Raw genomic sequence first — 18,172 nt, 5'->3', positions numbered from 1 at the left:
GGTGTGGGATGCAGTGCTTGCTGCATAACCTCTTTGCATGCCTATTGGTAAAAGACTGAATCAAAGACTGCTGTTCCACATGAATCCTAAAAGTTGGCTGTTTAAACTATATTTGCAGTTTTCTAACTGAATGTCAAGTTATACCCCTAGCAAAATTTAAAGTAACTTTTTCTTCCACTTACTATCAGAAAGCACTTTAGCAGCCAGAGATATTATATGGAATAGTAAAGCACAATCACACATGTCCTCTTCTGCAGCCATTTGATTGTAACCTTTAAAGCATATTTTCAGCAGTTGAGCAGAACAGAGCTTCCCCAATGCAGCTGACATTTAAGGTCATGGAAGTAAGGAATGTAGCATAAAATATATGGGAGCATTTCTTTTCTTCAGCAAATAGGAGGCAAGTTGTAATTATTTTCAATGAATAATCTTTATTAATGTTAATATTCTTATCCTCAAGAAGAAAATACCTTTGGGCCTTTTCTTCTTGTTTACCAATAGGGCATTTGTGTGCTAAGCCCGGAAGACCTATTTTTAAACCTATGACTATCTGGTGCAAATAACCTTCTGAAAATAGAAAAGCCTAAGGGAGACACAGTTCCAAGCCCTGATCCAATAAAAAGATACAAAGAGGAAGAAAAAGCAAAGCACATTCAAACCTGGGCCTGCTGGAATGACTTCAACCTCTTCTTGAATCGGGATGGAAGAACAAAATCACAGCCTTTTGCAAGGAAAGCTAACTCTCCTCGTAAATCTGGGTCCCTTCGCAGAGATGTTTCCTTGATCATCATCTTGCTTAGTTCCTGAGCAAACTTTTGTCTTCCCAGCAGAGGTATAAAGTCCCTCCAGGAGATCACTTCAGCCACAATGAGCTATTCTCTTGGTTTGGGTTTTTTATGGCCAAGAAGTTCTAAGTGAAACATACCTTGTCACCTTCTTATTCACAGCAAAAATTGTTAGATCACTGTACCTCACCCCAATGCCAGAGAACCCTTTTTTTCTGACATTCAAATAATCCCTGAGCATGAATATCTCTGGATGCCTCTTTGCAATTCTTTATCAAGAGGCATGATCTACACCAGAATCTATGTCCCTTCTGGCTACATGACAGTCAGACAATCTGTCCTTGGCTTGTAATCGAGCAGAGGTATTGTGGGAAGGGAAGTACCCTCCACTACGACCGGTGGTGCTAAAGTTAGACATACTGCAGAAGTAGCTAAATATATCACCTTCCCAGATAGTTCTTATTTTATGAGCTTCAGAGGTGAAATTTGAGGTGCAAACTTACAGCCACTAGCTTCAGCTGCAAGTAAAGACATATGCTGTAGCTCAGACCTGTGTGAAGAATTGGGTTATATGTCCATTATAAGAGCACATATTTCTCTAATTTGAACTATGCACTAAAATAGTTGGGGCTCCTTTAATTGTTTGCTTTTCTTTCTTATTAGGGAAAAATTAGCCGTTTCCTTAAAGTCAAAGGATGTATACTAGGAAAAAAATAATTGGCTGGTTATGAAGTATTTTCCATACACATTCATTAACTGTGAATTCCAAACTTGTTTACTCAGAAATAAATTGTATTGAGTTCAATGGGACTTGCTACTTAATAAATGTGATTAAGATTGTGCTGCACATGGCTATTTTTACAAGTACCAGACAGTCTTGGATAATTGATTCAAGCATAATAGCACAGTTCTTTAAGCATGTTTTGAAAACATCTAAATATTTCATTACTTGTGTTTATATTTGCTGTACCTTTAAATTTTCAAGCAAAAGCTGATAATTATGCTAATAACAGCAGATAAAAACCTAACCCCTCTCTGTATGACATCAATAAATCATCAGATTATGAAAATCCTCAAGAAGGTGAAACAGTTTGGAAAGTGTTAACTGTAGATACTCTTCTCAAAACTTGACCTTTAACCCTAAAAATAAGCTTTGCTGAAACCCCACAGATTAACAGCTATTGCTGCTACTGTATATATCAAAGCTGTGTTTTACAACTCACAAGGAATTTGACTGCCTGTAATTACAGATTGCATGAGTCCCAGAGCAAACTGAGATTCTAGACTCTATCATACTGGCACCCTGATCTGGGAGAAGACAGAAAACTCATTCCCACATGTTATTATTTAACTGTTCCAGGAAGGATAGTAGAGTTGGTGCCAAAACACTTGCTCCAAGAATGTGTGGGCAGGATGATAAAGGCATGTGGTTTCTCAATCAGATCAGGAATGGAAATATCAACAGTTGAGGCTTTGGTATTCAGATAATTTATTTAGGTTCATATAAGACTGGCAAAGTGCAGATTTTGCAAGTGTTCATTCTAGAAATCCTAAATATCATATTCGTCAATAGGATTTTGTTTCCTTTCCTGTTAAAAAAAGGTTCCCACAACAGGAGTCAGAGGAAATACTGATACTGCTAGCAAGGACCTCACCAAGAACAGGAGGCAAATATGAGAAGCAAATTTAGTTTCAAATGAACACTATATTACATCCATTTTTAGAAATAAAAACTGAATTATGACTTCTTTTATTCTTCATACATACCACTTCCATTTCATGTGTTTTAAAAACATCCCTGTGTTTTGGAACAGCTACACCACATGTGATTAATTTCCAAAATCCATTATTTCCATATAGGAAATTGTGACTGTATTCAGGCAATTATTATTGAGCTCTGGAAGCAACTTTCCCCATCATGCTTTGAGGTGTGAATCCTAATTCCGAACCACTAGCTTGATGACTATATAAACACAATAGAGGAAGAGAGGATGAGGGAAGAATTTTCAGGGGGAAAAAACATGTTCACTCATTTTTTCTAATTCCAGCCACTTCCTTTGTTCTCATACCATTCAACAGAGATGTTAAATGGACTACACCAGAACCTAGTAAGCAACTTCTAGTCTAGTCAGTTTCAACCCTAAAGAACTGCATTTTTCTTTTTAAAAATTTGTGCTCATACGTGGTTATGCATTTGCTTTTGCATGTGCTAAAATAATTAAAAATGTATTTTAAAACCATTCCAAAAGTGCTCTGGTCACAGAGGACATGGGCACTCGTAACAGACATTATTCTACTGAAGCTCGCAATAAACATACCAAACTGAACATACATCTATTGTAGCAATGCTGACGCTTCTGGAAGCCATTTCAAGTTTTCCAAGATCTGCCTTGAAACACTACAAAAACCTACAAATTTGGTTTTACTAGGACTGTGGCAGGACAATAAACAGTGAACATGTACTTTATGGACAATGAGAGCTCTACAATACCACCTCCAAGTATCTTAAAAACTATTATCTGTAGACAGCCTCTACACTTTCATGCATGACAAATGTATGTCTATTTTGCCATGTAAATACACAATGGGAAGTCTGAACTGGTGGCAAATTCCCACAGTATATGTTATGGAGTGAAAGATAAAAGCATACACATAGGGTATAGTGTTTTATGCAAAAGTAATAATCAGGTAGGAAATTCATCATGTGCGAATGGTCCCTATCTGTTGTGAAAAGTTCTGCAATCTTACCTTGATAGCCTCTGGCATCTGCTGAATTTGCCCGGGGACAGATTCTTTGGTAGCGGTGTTGGATGGAGTAGACAAAGTTTCTTGAAGAATGTGCATCACTTCCTTCTCTTTTGATAAGCGTCCTTTGCCCATTTGGAATTCTACTAGTTCTTGAGCAAAATCTTCAATACTCTCCAGGATACGTAATAAAAGGGTTTTGTCTTCTTCCTCTATTTTATGACCATTGGATTCTATGAGTTTTGATAAAGAGGAAGAAGCACTTTTCTCTGCAGGTGAACAAGCTTTACCTTTATTTTCAAGAGTTAGACTAATATCCTTCAAACTTGCAGGATCACTTTGCTTAGTGGAAGTCTCTCTCAGAGTAGTCTCCATTTTCTGTGAAAAATGCTCCAAATCCAACAGAAGTTTGTCTATCTCTTCTTGATTGTTTTTTCTGGTATCTCCTTTAGAAAGATGAACAGGACCATCAAAGCCTTGACTGCCGGAGGTTGCTGGGGTGAAGGTTTGGGCCAGTGTTACAGGATGTACTACAGTAGGTGATATTTTAATACGATCTACAGCAGGATCTGCCCTTTCAGCTCTCTGCTGGCTGCTTTCTGAATTCTCCCATATTCCTCTATTCTTAGCACTCAATACACTGCCTAATTCCTTTTCTCTGTCTGATTCTTCCACAATGTACAGAGTTTCTGTGGGAGAAATGCAGTCTGACGGATTTAAAGATAGTAACCGAGGTAGTGCACAAGCATCATTTCTAGATCCTAAATTGTCCTGCTGGTTGTTGACATGCAAAGCATTTGAAGAAAAAATTACAGTGGGGGTTTGGGTTGGATTTTCTGAGGTATTTGTATCAACACTATTCTGGCTACCTTGTAAGTCTATAGTGAGAGACTGCCTTGTCATAGAGGATGGGGAGGATACAACATCCTCATATCTAGGTGGCTGTTCATTGCCAAATATTGGGGAGAAATGAGACTGCTGCAAAGCAGACAAACTGTTAATCAGTTCTACCATATCACCAGGTTCAGTAAGCCCAGGCTGTCTAAATTCAAAAGGCAGTTTTTTAAGGTAAGAAGAAAATCTTGTCATTAAATTCATATAAATCATTTCAGAATTGGCCAAGGGGTCATTACCATTTCCTCCACTGACACTACCTGAAGATTTCTTCCTGATGCACTGCTTTATTATATCAGTACACTTCTTCAAGTCCTCTGAGCATTTCAGCAAGATGTCCAAGCACACCTTAATATCTCCACTGGAAGAACCATCCAGCTTGTGCTTTTCCAAAATCTGTGCGATAAAACTATCTTCAGAGAAAGTCTGCATAGGTAAGGGAACTGTAGAATTCACATTTCCCTCTGCTGAGGTGCTGCTGACCTGCCATTTCTCCTCAGGTGAGGAATGATGTGACAGGCCAAAGGGAGGGGGGGAATTTTCATCGTTGCTGAAATGCCCATAGATCAAGTCAAAGTCTAGTGACCTTCTGTTGAATGGGTCTGACTTAACTTTTCTTCCCTTCCTATAGCTCACTTGACTGGAAGAGTTTCTGAGTTTTTCAAATGAAAATTCTTTTATTTTCCCGCTAGCAAGGTTTATGGCTTCTCCAGTGATATCTTTCAGACTTCCAGTGCTTTGAACGGAAGACCCCTTTTTGAATCTTGGATTACTAGGAAGGATTTGGTTAAAATCTTCATCCCCAGACAAAACAAAGGAATTTTCAGGCATTGAAAGCCTGTGAGTCAGGTCTGAATTTCTAAGATTTGGTGTGGGGACCTTAATTAGAGCTGCACAAACACTGTGGTGGGCCACTATGCACATAACGCCTTGCTTAAATACCCGACATGCTCCAGTGCAATAATGCACAGCATGCTGAAGTCTACGATCTATCACAACACTGCTGTAACAATTCACTGTTGTTACCACACGCCTATATGTTGCTGCCATAATGTGAATTTTAATTGGCTGCACTATTAGCAATCACATTACCACCCTTCAAATCACACACGTACGTTCCTGGGTGATTCTGTTGTCTAAGAAAATCTTACAACATGATAAAAGCAATGCGCTGGCTAAATTCTACAGTCAACAAGTCTAGTATAGGTATCTATGAGAAAGTTAACATGACCAGTGTAATGTGTAAGGCTGCTTTAAGGTACACTTGTTATATTTTATTTACTGAAATATTGAAAAGTTGTATCCCACACCAAGAGTGCCATACTGATGAAAGATTGCCCCTTCTCTTAATTTTAATGAATATTAGAGTCAGAATTATAGAACATCAATCAACTTGAAGAAAAAGGAAGGAATCATTTTCTCTTGAATACTGTGTCCAGATTTGCTGCTTTGAGTGTCAGATACCATTGAGAAGGAAAAGGCATGTAGTGTTCTTGAGTGATCCAACTCTTCCATTGATGTGGAAGATACCTGCAATTACAAATAGAGTTAGTAAAATCATTTTCAACTCAGACTTCAGCTATTACTTTATGTTTTATGCAGAGATTATCTCAGTGCAATCCTGTCCATGTTTACTCAGAAGTCCCGTTGTGTTCAATGGGACTTACTCCCTAGTAAGTGCATTTATGATTGCAGCCTCAGTTCCTTTAAAACTCCATAAGTAATCTCTGTAGCCTTTCTGATGACTATGATGTGGTTTTCACATGTTAGAGATATTGTTAAATCATAAGTCTTTCACATTTTGCTGCATCTAATGACCCTACAAAAACAATACATTATTTATCCCAAAATATTAAAGCAACTATTTCTGCAATAAATAACAAGAGTCTATGTGTCTATTTAAACATTTTAAAATAAAATTAAAATGTATACAGCATGGCTACACAGCATGAGTCCCAATGAAATTAATATGTCTTTAAAAAGTTGGAACTAACTTGTCCTATTTTGTCAATCTGGGGCCAAGCTGATAAAATCCACCAAGCACACATCAATATAAAAATATCTATGAAAAATAAAACTAGAGCTTTATACTGCCATACCTTGAACTGAAACTGTCCAACAAATGTCTAACATTAATAGGACTGGGACCCTGTGGAACCCTGTGACATGAAGGTGCTTACAAGAAATACAAAGAGCATTTGTATTTATGGAAAAGCCTGTGCAGTCAAAATAATGATAAAGTACAGTTTTAAAACACATCCTCCAAAATCTGGAGCAGGTTACAAAGACCACAGACCTATGTTTGATTGATCTCAGTGGACCACAATAGCAGTTGCTACTTCCTAGTGTGGACATGAATCAATGTATAGATAATCACAGCTAATACACATAGTGCCAATGGGGGATTTCCTCCCAATGCAAATAATTGCTTCATGGAGGCTGGACAGCCATCTGTCAGGCATTGAGCAGGGGGTTGGGCTCGATGGCCTTGTAGGCCCCTTCCAACCCTACTATTCTATGATTCTATGACTTAAAACGGCAAGAAGAGGAGCGAGATCAATGAAAGATCATGGAAGACTCAGATACAGGGAGAAGGAGGGGGAAGGGAGGGGAAGGAAGCGCGTGTAAAGGGAGTCAGTGGTGATCCTGCATTTAAAACGAAAGCAGAAAGCCCCGTTTTAAATGCAGGATTTTAGGCTGGTGTAGAAATGCCCAACGACTCCCTTTTTCACTTGCTTCCTTTTCCCCTTCCCCCTCCTTCTCCCTGTATCTGAGTCTTCCATTATCTTTCATTGATCTCGCTCCTCTTCTTGCCACTTTTGCTCTTTTCATGGAGGAAACTGAAGCGGAACACAACGGGGCAATTTGATAGCTTATGATCTGCAATCTATTTAAAAATGGAACAAAGGGCATTTAGTGCAGGAGACATCTTGGAGGATCACAGCGTCATGTAAGGAGGGACAGAGCCAAGGGGATGGGGTTCCTCCAGACTGGTGGAGGAGGAATGGAGAGATGTGTCCCTAGTCTTCAGTCCCACTCAGTAGCCTGCCCTGAATTCTTTACACACATCTGTATGGAATTGTTGGTCACCTATGGCTTTCTGGTTAGTGCTTAAATACAAGCCTGGATTACGTATATACCTCTCCAGCCCTCAATATAACCACTAAAATGTACAAAGATCACCCTTAATTTTTTCTCTGTAGGCAGACTCAAGTGTGCTACCTTTTTCTAGGCAGAGAGCAAGAGAAAGAAGCAGAGGTGGTATGCTATCCAAGTCAAGAAATTGAGATATGAGTTTGGGAATTTATTGATGTGAACACATGTCTTCCTTGCATGCTGAGACACCAAATTTGCCTTATTAGCTGGTAGTGTTGACATGTGGATTTTAGACATTCTGGTAAAGTAACTTGAAAATATGAAAATAAACCACTAGACCACATTTGTATAAGCAAGCATGGCTAGGGATGTACGAATTCCCTACCTGCCAGTCCGGGGGGGCGGGGAGGCGATCCCCCCCCGGAATCCTTGCTGGCCAGCACTACAGCGACTCTGCGGAGCTGCTGGCCAGCTCCATACAGCAAGCGGTACAGCTGCCATTGCCGTGCCATATCGCTGAGCACTCACTGCAGGAAGGGATCTGGATGCAAATGGTGTCTGCTACGCCATTTGCGTCCCTGTTTTTTCACGCAATAGGCTACGCAAATATCTATGTAAATACAAATGCGTACCCTATCGCATGAAAACACAGGGATGCCCATGGTGTAGTGGATGTCATTTGCAGCCGTAAAGCTGTTAGATTGACCTAAATGCAGCCATTTACTGCTGCATTTAGCTTAATCTAAGACCTTTACAGCTGCAAATGGCATAGCGGATGCCATTTGCATCCAGATCCCTTCCTGCAGTGAGTGCTCAGCGATACGGCACGGAAATGGAAGCCGTATCGCGTGCTATAGAGAGCCAGCCGGCGAGGAGGATCCAGCTCCACGCAGGTCCAGCGGGAGGCGGAGGTAGGCGGACCTGTTCCACCACGGACTCCGGAGGCTGGATTCAAAAGAATCTGGCCTCAATGGAGTCCATGGCGGAATTCTCGGACATCCCTAGCATTTTGTTGTTGTTGCTGTTCAGTCGTTCAATCATGTCCGACTCTTCATGACCACATGGACCATAGCACGCCAGGCCTTCCTGTCCTGCGCTCTCTCCCGGAGCGTGCTCAAGTTCATATTCATTGCATCGGTGATGCTATCTAGCCATCTCATCCTCTGCCGTCCCCTTCTACTTTTGCCTTCAGTCTTTCCCAGCATCAGGGTCTTTTCCAGGGAGTTTTCTCTTCGCATTAGGTGGCCAAAATATTTGAGCTTCAGCTTCAGTATCTGTCCTTCCAATGAGCACTCAGGGTTGATTTCCTTTAGGATGGACTGATTTGACCTCCTTGCAGTCCAGGGGACTCGTAAGAGTCTTCTCCTGCACCACAGTTCGAAAGCATCAATTCTTCGGTGCTCAGCCTTCCTTATAGTCCAGCTCTCACAGCCATACGTTACTACTGGGAAAACCATAGCTTTGATTAGACGGACCTTTGTCGACAAGGTGATGTCTCTGCTTCTTACTATGCTGTCTACGTTTGCCATAGCTTTCCTCCCAAGGAGCAAGCGTCTTTTAATTTCATGACTACAGTCACCATCTGTGGTGATCTTGGAGCCCAAGAAAGTAAAATCTGTCACTGCTTCCATTTCTTCCCCTTCTATATGCCAGGAAGTGATGGGGCCAGATGCCATGGTCTTCGTTTTTTTAATGTTGAGTTTCAAACCAGCTTTTGCACTCTCCTTTTTCACCCTCAACAAGAGGCTCTTGAGATCCTCTTCGCTTTCTGCCATTAGGGTGGTATCGTCTGCGTATCGGAGGTTGTTGATAATTCTCCCAGCAATCTTAATTCCGACCTCTGATTCATCCAACCCGGCATTTCTCATGATGTACTCTGCATATAAGTTAAATAAGCAGGGTGACAATATGCAGCCTTGTCGTACTCCTTTCCCAATTTTTTACCACTCGGTTGTTCCATGTCTGGTTCTTACTGTTGCTTCTTGACCCTCGTACAGGTTTCTCAGGAGACAGGTAAGGTGGTCTGGTACTCCCATCACTTTAAGAATTTGCCACAGTTTGTTGTGATCCACACAATCAAAGGATTTAGCGTAGTCAATGAAGCAGAAATAGACGTTTTTCTGGAATTCTCTTGCTTTCTCCATGATGCAGCGAATGTTGGCAATTTGATCTCTAGTTCCTCTGCCTCTTCTAAACCCCGCTTGTACTTCCGGTAGTTCTTGGTTCGCATACTGCTGAAGCCTAGCTTGTAGGATTTTGAGCATCACCTTGCTGGCATGTGAAATGAGCGCAATTGTGCGGTAGTTTGAACACTCTTTGGCGTTGCCCTTCTTTGGAATTGGAATGTAAACTGACCTTTTCCAGTCTTGCGGCCATTGTTGAGTGTTCCAAATTTGTTGGCATATTGAATGCAGCACTTTAACAGCATCATCTTTTAGGATTTTAAATAGCTCAGCTGGAATACTGTCATCTCCACTAGCTTTGTTGTTACTAATGCTTCCTAAGGCCCACTTTGAGATTAAGAAGAGGTGGAAAGAATACACAGAAGAACTATACAGGAAAGATCTTAATGTCCCTGATAGCCAGATAGTGCGGTCACTGAACTTGAGCCGGACATCCCTAGCATGGCCCCATGCAAACTAGCAGTCTGAAAATTCCTAAGGAACACTTGGCTCAACCCTTTGTTCTAAGGCTCTAGGCAGGAATGCATGCATACCTTTTGGGATATATAAATTCCTTTTTCCTTGGGAGACACATTTTTCACTGGCAGCTAAACATTTCAGAGAAAGACAGGTAATAGAGGATAAACTGACTTTTGGGCAGCTTTGCTGTCATTACACATCTTCTCATCAAAGAACCACCAAGTAAGCTTCCAAGGAATACCAGACTTTATAGAAGCACTGTTTAAAAACCACTGTGCTGTGTGAACACTGGGTCCTTGACGTGTGACACAACTCCTAATTTCCCAAGCTTGACTCAAGCACTTCTTTCCAGACTCAGAACAAATGACCTATTCTTCCTGATCTGAACCCAGACACCACTCTCTCAGTACACCCTTGCCCAATTTGCTTCATATCTTCCCAGTTCTATAACATACCAAACACAAGTTCCAGACACGATAGTTATATTCAACACAAAACCTCAGCACACGGAACTCCTTAACATCAACCTGATTAATTTAGTTACAATTGGATGAGGCATATGTCCAAACCCAGGGTGGGGAGAGAACAACTATTATAATTCACTAAGGCAGGTGAATTACAGTGACATGGACAGCTTTAATTCTGTTCCCCTCCTTGATTTCCCCATGCAGTACTTTGTTTCCTATAACACTATTTTAATGTTATATTTTGTATTTAATTAAAAAGCAGCTCTTTTTGGGGGAAGCAGAAATTATGGGATTCAGACAGATGCTATATGATAACAGAAACTATGATATAAGATACATGTTTCAAAGGAAGTGCTTTGTACACTGGGTTTATAGATCCAGTTTTTGTTACCTTCATTAAGAACTATCACAGGAAGTTGAAAGAAGAATAAATAGTCCTTTGTGTAATATCAGGGTATTTATACAAGCAACATACAAACTCAGCATTCTATTGATTAAACAAACTATCGACCATTAGGTCCCTTCAAACACTACAATTCCATCATGTTATCAGTTACTATAGTTCATGGGAGAAATACACATTTAGGACATGCCATTCCTTACTCATCTGTACTGTAACAAAATATGTGGGAAATAATTCAAACAACTGATTTCCTGTCTCACACAAAATTTTACGAGTGTTGAAAAGTACACCACTTACTGCTACCACATGCTCTCCAATCAGGTAAATTATGTGGAAGGCTATGGCTAAGAACTTTTCTCATTGCATACAGTTCTATAATCCTCTCTGCAGTAGTAACCATGAAATAGGGTAGGCTACAAATATAATCAGTTAACAGGTAAATCAATTTAACCAAATGCATTTAAAATTAGTTTAAGCATATTAAACTGGTTTAATTTAAGTCAGTTCCCTATAACTTTACCTAAGCATTTATACAAGACACAAGGATGTAAAACAGCTGTTGTACACCTGCCCAGGATATTTGCACTTCTGTGACACTACCATTTTCTGTTCCCTAGAATCTCAGATTACATTTTTAATGCCATATTACAGTTCACATTTTAACAGAATACATTTAGAGGAAAATTACCAAATTTCCCTTCCTCTGCAGGTTTGCATTGATGTAGCTAAATAATTTAAAATCCATCATGCATTTGTGAAAAAAGCACAGTATAGGCCTAAAAGCCCTACCCCATATAGCAATTGCATCAAGCTACTAGGCAACCTATATTACAGCATGGAATCCCAGTCATTTTTCAGTCCATGTCCAAAGCTGAAAATTGCACAAAATATAACACTGAGTGGTACAAGAAAATGCTGAGATCAGCAGTGAGGTATGCTTGTCTACTAATAATCTCTGACTCAGAATATGTAGACAGGAGGTCATTGCAGCCACAAGACATTTTCACTTTTAAACTGTTTTGTCAAAAGCCATTACCATAAGAAATGCTGTTGCTGACTACACAGCAGGTCTTACAATGACGCTTATATTGTGAACTTATGTTTTAAAATGAAATGAGTGTGGCATCTTAATGCTTCCCTCTCCTGGAACATACCGTAAACATATGCTGCTGTTCCATGTCCCCCACTGAGTAACTAAATGCCTCTCGCACCAGAATGACAGCTACTACTTTTTTTTTACTACTACTACCACCACAGCCACTTGTTGTTGTTGTTAGCAATATATCTTTACCACTTCTAAGTTTCACAAATCCCAAGGCATTTTACAAAAGGAAACAATAAATAGCACCATATTAGACACTGATTCAAAGACAAGTGATGACTAGGGAAAAGCTAAAATAAAAATATCCGGTTTCAAGTAAATACCTAAAACATACCAGCATTGAGGCCTGACCAGGGGGGAAATCATTCCACAGGGTGGGCACCACCACAGAGAAGGCCCATCTCTGTGTTGCTTCCAAACAGAAATCTGTAGGCTGCAGCACAGACAGCAGGGCCTCCCCAGAAGGTTGCAGTGCCCTGGGAGGTTGGTATAGGGTTAGTACTTATTTATGTAATTTAAAATATTTGAATACCACCCTTCATTGAAAAAATATTCCAGGATGGCTCACATATAATACAATTAAAAATACAGTTCCAGTAATGGATCACTTTTAATTTGCAATTTTAATATATGGTTTTTATTAAAATCTCCTCACAAGAACCTGGTCAGGTAGGTCCTTAAAAGCTGAAAAACAATTCTCCAGAGCCTTTAAATGAGTCCATGGAAGCGGTACACTTTAACCAACTTGTCTCCTGGATCTGGATCCAGCTCTCTCTAGCACAATTTTGTGTATGTGTTTTATTCTGGAACTGCCTTTATTTGATAGTGGAGTATGCAAGACACATACAGCTGGTTCTGCCCTATGTCATCTCCCACTGCTAGCTAGGTCCGTCCTACTAAACTACACATTATGTTAAGCACCACTATTAGAAAAGTATGCTGAACACTATGACTTTTATTTTGAAGGAAGAGCATCCAATCAGCAACCGTTGCTGGTATGGAAAGTTAATCACAAACAGTAAATAGTAACTTCTCCTCCCTTCACCTGTCCTGTATCAGAGGCTGGAAGCCCCCCCCCCCCCCGAGTAAACCTCCTAGGACACTGAGCTCTGCTACTTGTGGGGGGAGTGTGCAAGCAAGAGAAGAGTGTAGCTGCTCCTCCCTCCCTCTTGCTCATCCTCTTTGGAACTGGGCCCATGGTGCTGCCTTCTCTGCCAGCTCACTTGCCTTCTCTCTCTGGGCAGTGCAGCATAGAAAGTTGGTCAAGGAAGAAACAGCCACTTCATCTTCCCAGTTGCTTGCCTGCACTCTTTTTCTCTTGGTGGTGCAGGGCTGAAGATTGGGCCCAACATGACCAGTCCTCCCAATCATGTTGCCTTGTGAGAGCAAACGAGTGAGCAAGTAAGAGAACGAGGTGCCCGTTTCTCCAAGGTGCAGTCGCTGCCTCCTTTTGCTCACTTGCTCCCTCTGAATGTCCTAATCCTTTTTGCTGCACCACCCAAAGAGAGAAGGTGTGCAAACAGGTAGAGCCTTCTAGAGGGAGGGGACTAATGAGGTATCAGAGGCAGTGCATTGCCATCAACCATCACTTCAAAATCCTTGTTGCCAATGGGCCATCTACACAACAACAGAAGGAGAAGCACATCAGGGTATTCTATGCATTTTCAGGAAATCAGCTTTGTTCCGTTAGGGACACACGAAGCCAGACAAGTGGAGTATACTGTACCTAAAACTCTACTTTTCATGGGTCACACAGCACTTGGGATCAACATACTTCCGGGTCAAGTGGGCAGAATAGAACTGAAGGTCATCAACCCAGCAGGGGCTGCTCAACCAATGAGAGAGGCTTGTTGTCGTCCCTGTCCAGGCTCCCCCCTGCTACTACATTATTATGAATGAAGAGTAACTAATTAACAATTCTGAAGGCTAAAAACAGTGCTGTAGCACTTTTATGAATGACAAAAGGCAGGCTAGATACTTGCTCCCCATGAGAGTACCCTACCAGCACAAATAAGCCCCATACTACCAAACAGTCAGGTAGTTATAGCTCTAACCCCCCTTTCTCCTTCTCTGGCCACTTCTACCTGCTCAGAATGACAGGCTTCTCTGCTCTCGTGATCCTGATACCACGATAGGTTGCTACTTTTATAAAGTGCCAATGTTCATTTGCTTAACACCAAAGGAAAGAGTATAAGCTCCCTGTTTGCTCGCTTTTCCATGGAGAAGCCAAAATCCCACATTATCCAGTGCAGCATCTGAAGGCTCCCCATGAGAGCATCCCACCACCCCAATTTTGCCCCATTCCAGCAAAGTTACCGAGTTATAGCTTCCAAGCCATTTTTACTGCAAGCATCAGAGAAGCAAAGTAACACAAACATCAGAGAAATGACGAAGTAATGCAAGGATCAGACAAGTGCAGAAGTAAAGCAAATATCAGAGAAGCTAAGTAACACGGCATCGGAGAAGCAAATTAACACAACATTAGAGAAGCAAAGAAATGCAAACATCAGAGAAGAACATAATCATGGCTTTCAATGAGGAAACGGAGGCTAGTTACTCCCACTGGCAAAAAGGAAGTGCAGCACAATTCTGAAGGCTCGAAAGAGCACAGTAGTGTTTTGATGAGTCGGAAAATCAGGCTAGTTACTCTAGCTACTCTCCCTGGGGATAGTAGTGCCAACGGGGAAAATGAGTGAAGGGGGAGAAGGGGCAGCCCCACCCCTTGACCATGTCACTGCCAAGCCACAGTCAGGTCACAAAGGCATGCCCAGGAGTTACTGTGGAGAAATGCAGTACACTGCAGTGGAACCGCCTAGAAGCTGTTTTAACTTAAAAAAATGGACTAAAATGACTTTCCAATAATGCAGCTTTTCAAGATGGAAGCTGCTGGTTGGCAGCTCAATGGCCACGACGTCATGTGCCATGAATGACCTCAGAACACTCCCAATCTGCAGGAAATCCCCTCTGAAGGCAGTGCTGAGTAATTTCAAGGAGGTAGTGGCTACTCCTGTAAAGAAAATTACTCGCTGACTTGCCCTCTTTCATTGGTTAGCATAGTGGGGAGCACTGGGTTTATTGGGCCCCACTACTGCACCACCCAGAAGGAAAATGCAGGTGAGCAGGTGAGAGGATGAGATAACTACTCCTTTTATGAGTAACTTTCTGTGCTGCATCACCCAGAGAGAGAGGGTGAGTATAAGCAGCTTCTTGCACTTTCTCTCTAGGAAGCACTATAGGACCAATCCTTCCCACCAGGCTGCCCAGTAAATGAGAGTAAGCAATTCTCCTTGTAGAAGCAGACGTCTCTGCACAATTGCTCTGCCTTTCTTTTTCCAAGCACAGCAAGGACTGGGCAAGTGATGGTTGCTGCTGCCTCTGATGGCTCACCTGTCCTCTCCATCCGGGCTACTGTGTCCTGTACAGCAGGGGTGGGCACAATGTAGATCTCCAGATTTTTTGGACTTCAACTCCCATAAGCCCCTGGCAGCAAGGCCAACAATCAGGAATGCTGGGAGTTGAAGTCCCAAACATCTGGAGATGTATCTTCTGCCTACCCCTGTTACTGTACAGCACCTAGCACTTTTCTGTCTCACTCTAGTAGCACTTAAGGCCTGGAAAACAAGAGAAGCCCATGGCCTGCTTATTGCGACCCACTCCAGCAAGACAGTCAACTGGGTCTCTGACAAGAGGGCTTGCATCGTTTATTCAAGTCACAAGCATCAAGGAACTGCTAGCATTAACTCGTTAATTCTGTGGCATGGAGAGATTCGTGCTGCTACAAGTGACTCAGAAGATATTTCAGGCGGGTGGCACACCACTTCTGCCCAAGTTCCCTAAGGGGAAAGGCGGGGTATTTGACCGTAACTTAACTTCAGCAACTGCAGTAACTGTCTATATAAAGTCTACAAAGTCGGGCAGAAGTGAGGTGAAATTGCGGGCGACGGTCATCTGGGGCAGCTGAACCCAGAAATAAATAGACCGAGGGGCAAACCGACCCTCCCCCGCCCCTTGCCGCCGCCGCCGCGCTACGAGGCAGAAGCAGCTCTGGTGCCCCCGCTGAGCCTCGGCTGTGTCACCCGTTCTCTCTGTGGACATGGGCGCCTCAGCTGTCCCCAGTAGCTGCTAACCGCGTTAGACATTCCTGAGGTGCCTCTTACTTCGTCCCCAGCCGCTCCCTCGTCCCCTTCTAAGCTCTCTCCGCCCCCTGCCCCATCTAAAACGCAGCATGGTTTCCAGTCAGACCGCGGCCGGCCGCCTTTTCTGCCTCACTTTCTAATTCAGTTAGCTGGGAGCAGCGAATAATAAACAGGGGCCGTCGGTGTCTGAGGCGGCCGGGGCGTAGCGCAGCACCTACCCGCCGCCGAGGCGACTCCCTCTTCCATCCTGGGGCGCTCTTCGGATTCGACCCTCCTCCTGCCTCCACCCTCTGGCGGAGGGAGGCTGTGCCTCTTTTCCTGTCCCTTCCGCACGACGAAGGGGGCGCCCGCAGAGCGCGCTGAAGCGGGGATGGGGAGGTGAGGAAAGAGAGGCGAAGGCGGCGTCAGTTCCCCGCCGAGGGAGGGCCGGCGCACGGGTACAGCGCGGCAGGACGCTGCCCGACTCCGAGGCGGGAGCCGCGCGCGGCGGGGCCGCCTCCCGCCTGAAACTGCGCTTCAAGCGTCCCGCGGCGCTCGTGTCTCCTTGGGCGCCAGGCGGCGGGAGGGAGGGAGGAGGGTATAAAGATTTCGCCAAGGGCAACTGAGCCCCGGTCCTCGTTGCCTGTCCCGGCCAAAGGACGGGCCACGGCCAACCGCCCCTGAGGGCCCGGGGAATTAGGCAGGCAGTTCTTTCGGAGTTCAGGCTCTTAGGTGGGCGTTTGAAACAAAAGGCCAACGCCCTCGATAACAGAAATGTGGAGTTCAGCTTGAAGCGCGCTCTTTGTTGCAGAGGAAAGTTTGAAAAGGATTGTGGCAGTTCTTGAGTCAAGAAACCAGAAAGGAAAGAAAAACAACGCAGCGTTTTATTATCCACTTTTAAACCACATGACTGTGGCACATTGAGTCAAGGTAATGGAACCCTTAGGTCTGGCATCTCTGAAATGCCCGCTGCAGTTTCCTGTCTCTTTTGACTCCAGGGCTCTTCCCATACAAAATGTACCCGCCCCACAATATTTGGCTCATAGTTGTGCTCACCGCACCCATCTTGTGCACTCATCAGCTCCGTCCCCACCGGCTGAAGCTGGCTCCTAGTTCCTTATTCCATTCAGCCGTGTATATGCAGTCAGAATAAGGGACTTGGATTTGATTTGCTCTGTATCCTGAAATAAGCTTTGGGCTGCCCCAAATAACACATCTGTTATTTGTCTCCTAATAGCACAGATGCTGTCTTCAACAGCATGTCCAGCCCCAAACACTTATTTACCAGCATGTAGGTTACATTTATTTCCTTTTAAAATACTGCATTATGTTTGAATACCACCTTTCTGCAAAAGTACTCAAGATGGTTTTGGTGTTGTTGTTGTTCAGTCGTTCAGTTGTGTCCGACTCTTCGTGACCGCATGGACCATAGCACGCCAGGCCTTCCTGTCCTGCGCTCTCTCCCGGAGCGTGCTCAAGTTCATATGCATTGCATCCGTGATGCTATCTAGCCATCTCATCCTCTGCTGTCCCCTTCTCCTTTTGCCTTCAGTCTTTCCCAGCATCAGGGTCTTTTCCAGGGAGTTTTCTCTTCGCATAAGGTGGCCAAAATATTGGAGCTTCAGCTTCATTATCTGTCCTTCCAATGAGCACTCAGGGTTGATTTCCTTTAGCATGGACTGATTTGACCTCCTTGCAGTCCAGGGGACTCGTAAGAGTCTTCTCCAGCACCACAGTTCGAAAGCATCAATTCTTCGGCACTCAGCCTTCCTTATAGTCCAGCTCTCACAGCCATACATTACTACTGGGAAAACCATAGCTTTGATTAGACGGACCTTTGTCGGCAAGGTGATGTCTCTGCTTCTTACTATGCTGTCTAGGTTGGCCATAGCTTTCCTCCCAAGGAGCAAGCGTCTTTTAATT

The 18,172-nt window shown here is 43.1% G+C and overlaps 1 protein-coding gene across 1 annotated transcript in view; it reads right to left on the bottom strand.

Annotated features, from left to right (window-relative positions):
- Nucleotides 1–16,783, bottom strand: part of PPP2R3A (protein phosphatase 2 regulatory subunit B''alpha) — a 69,600-nt gene extending 52,817 nt beyond the window's left edge. Inside the window, exons 1-2 of the mRNA XM_084846847.1 lie at nt 16,489–16,783; nt 3,534–5,954 (exon numbers count right to left, since the gene is read on the bottom strand). Coding sequence (XP_084702973.1) covers nt 3,534–5,474 — 1,941 coding nt within the window. The 5' untranslated portion in view covers nt 5,475–5,954; nt 16,489–16,783. The remainder of the gene's footprint in view (nt 1–3,533; nt 5,955–16,488) is intronic.
- Between the last annotated feature and the right edge of the window lie 1,389 nt (nt 16,784–18,172).

Source organism: Heloderma suspectum, chromosome 3, assembly GCF_057233095.1.
Source record: "Heloderma suspectum isolate Gila_16-S chromosome 3, 16-S_ref, whole genome shotgun sequence".
NCBI lineage: Eukaryota > Metazoa > Chordata > Lepidosauria > Squamata > Helodermatidae > Heloderma > Heloderma suspectum.
The sequence above is the reverse complement of the archived record's forward strand: the minus strand, read 5'-3'. Positions and strand labels throughout refer to the sequence as shown.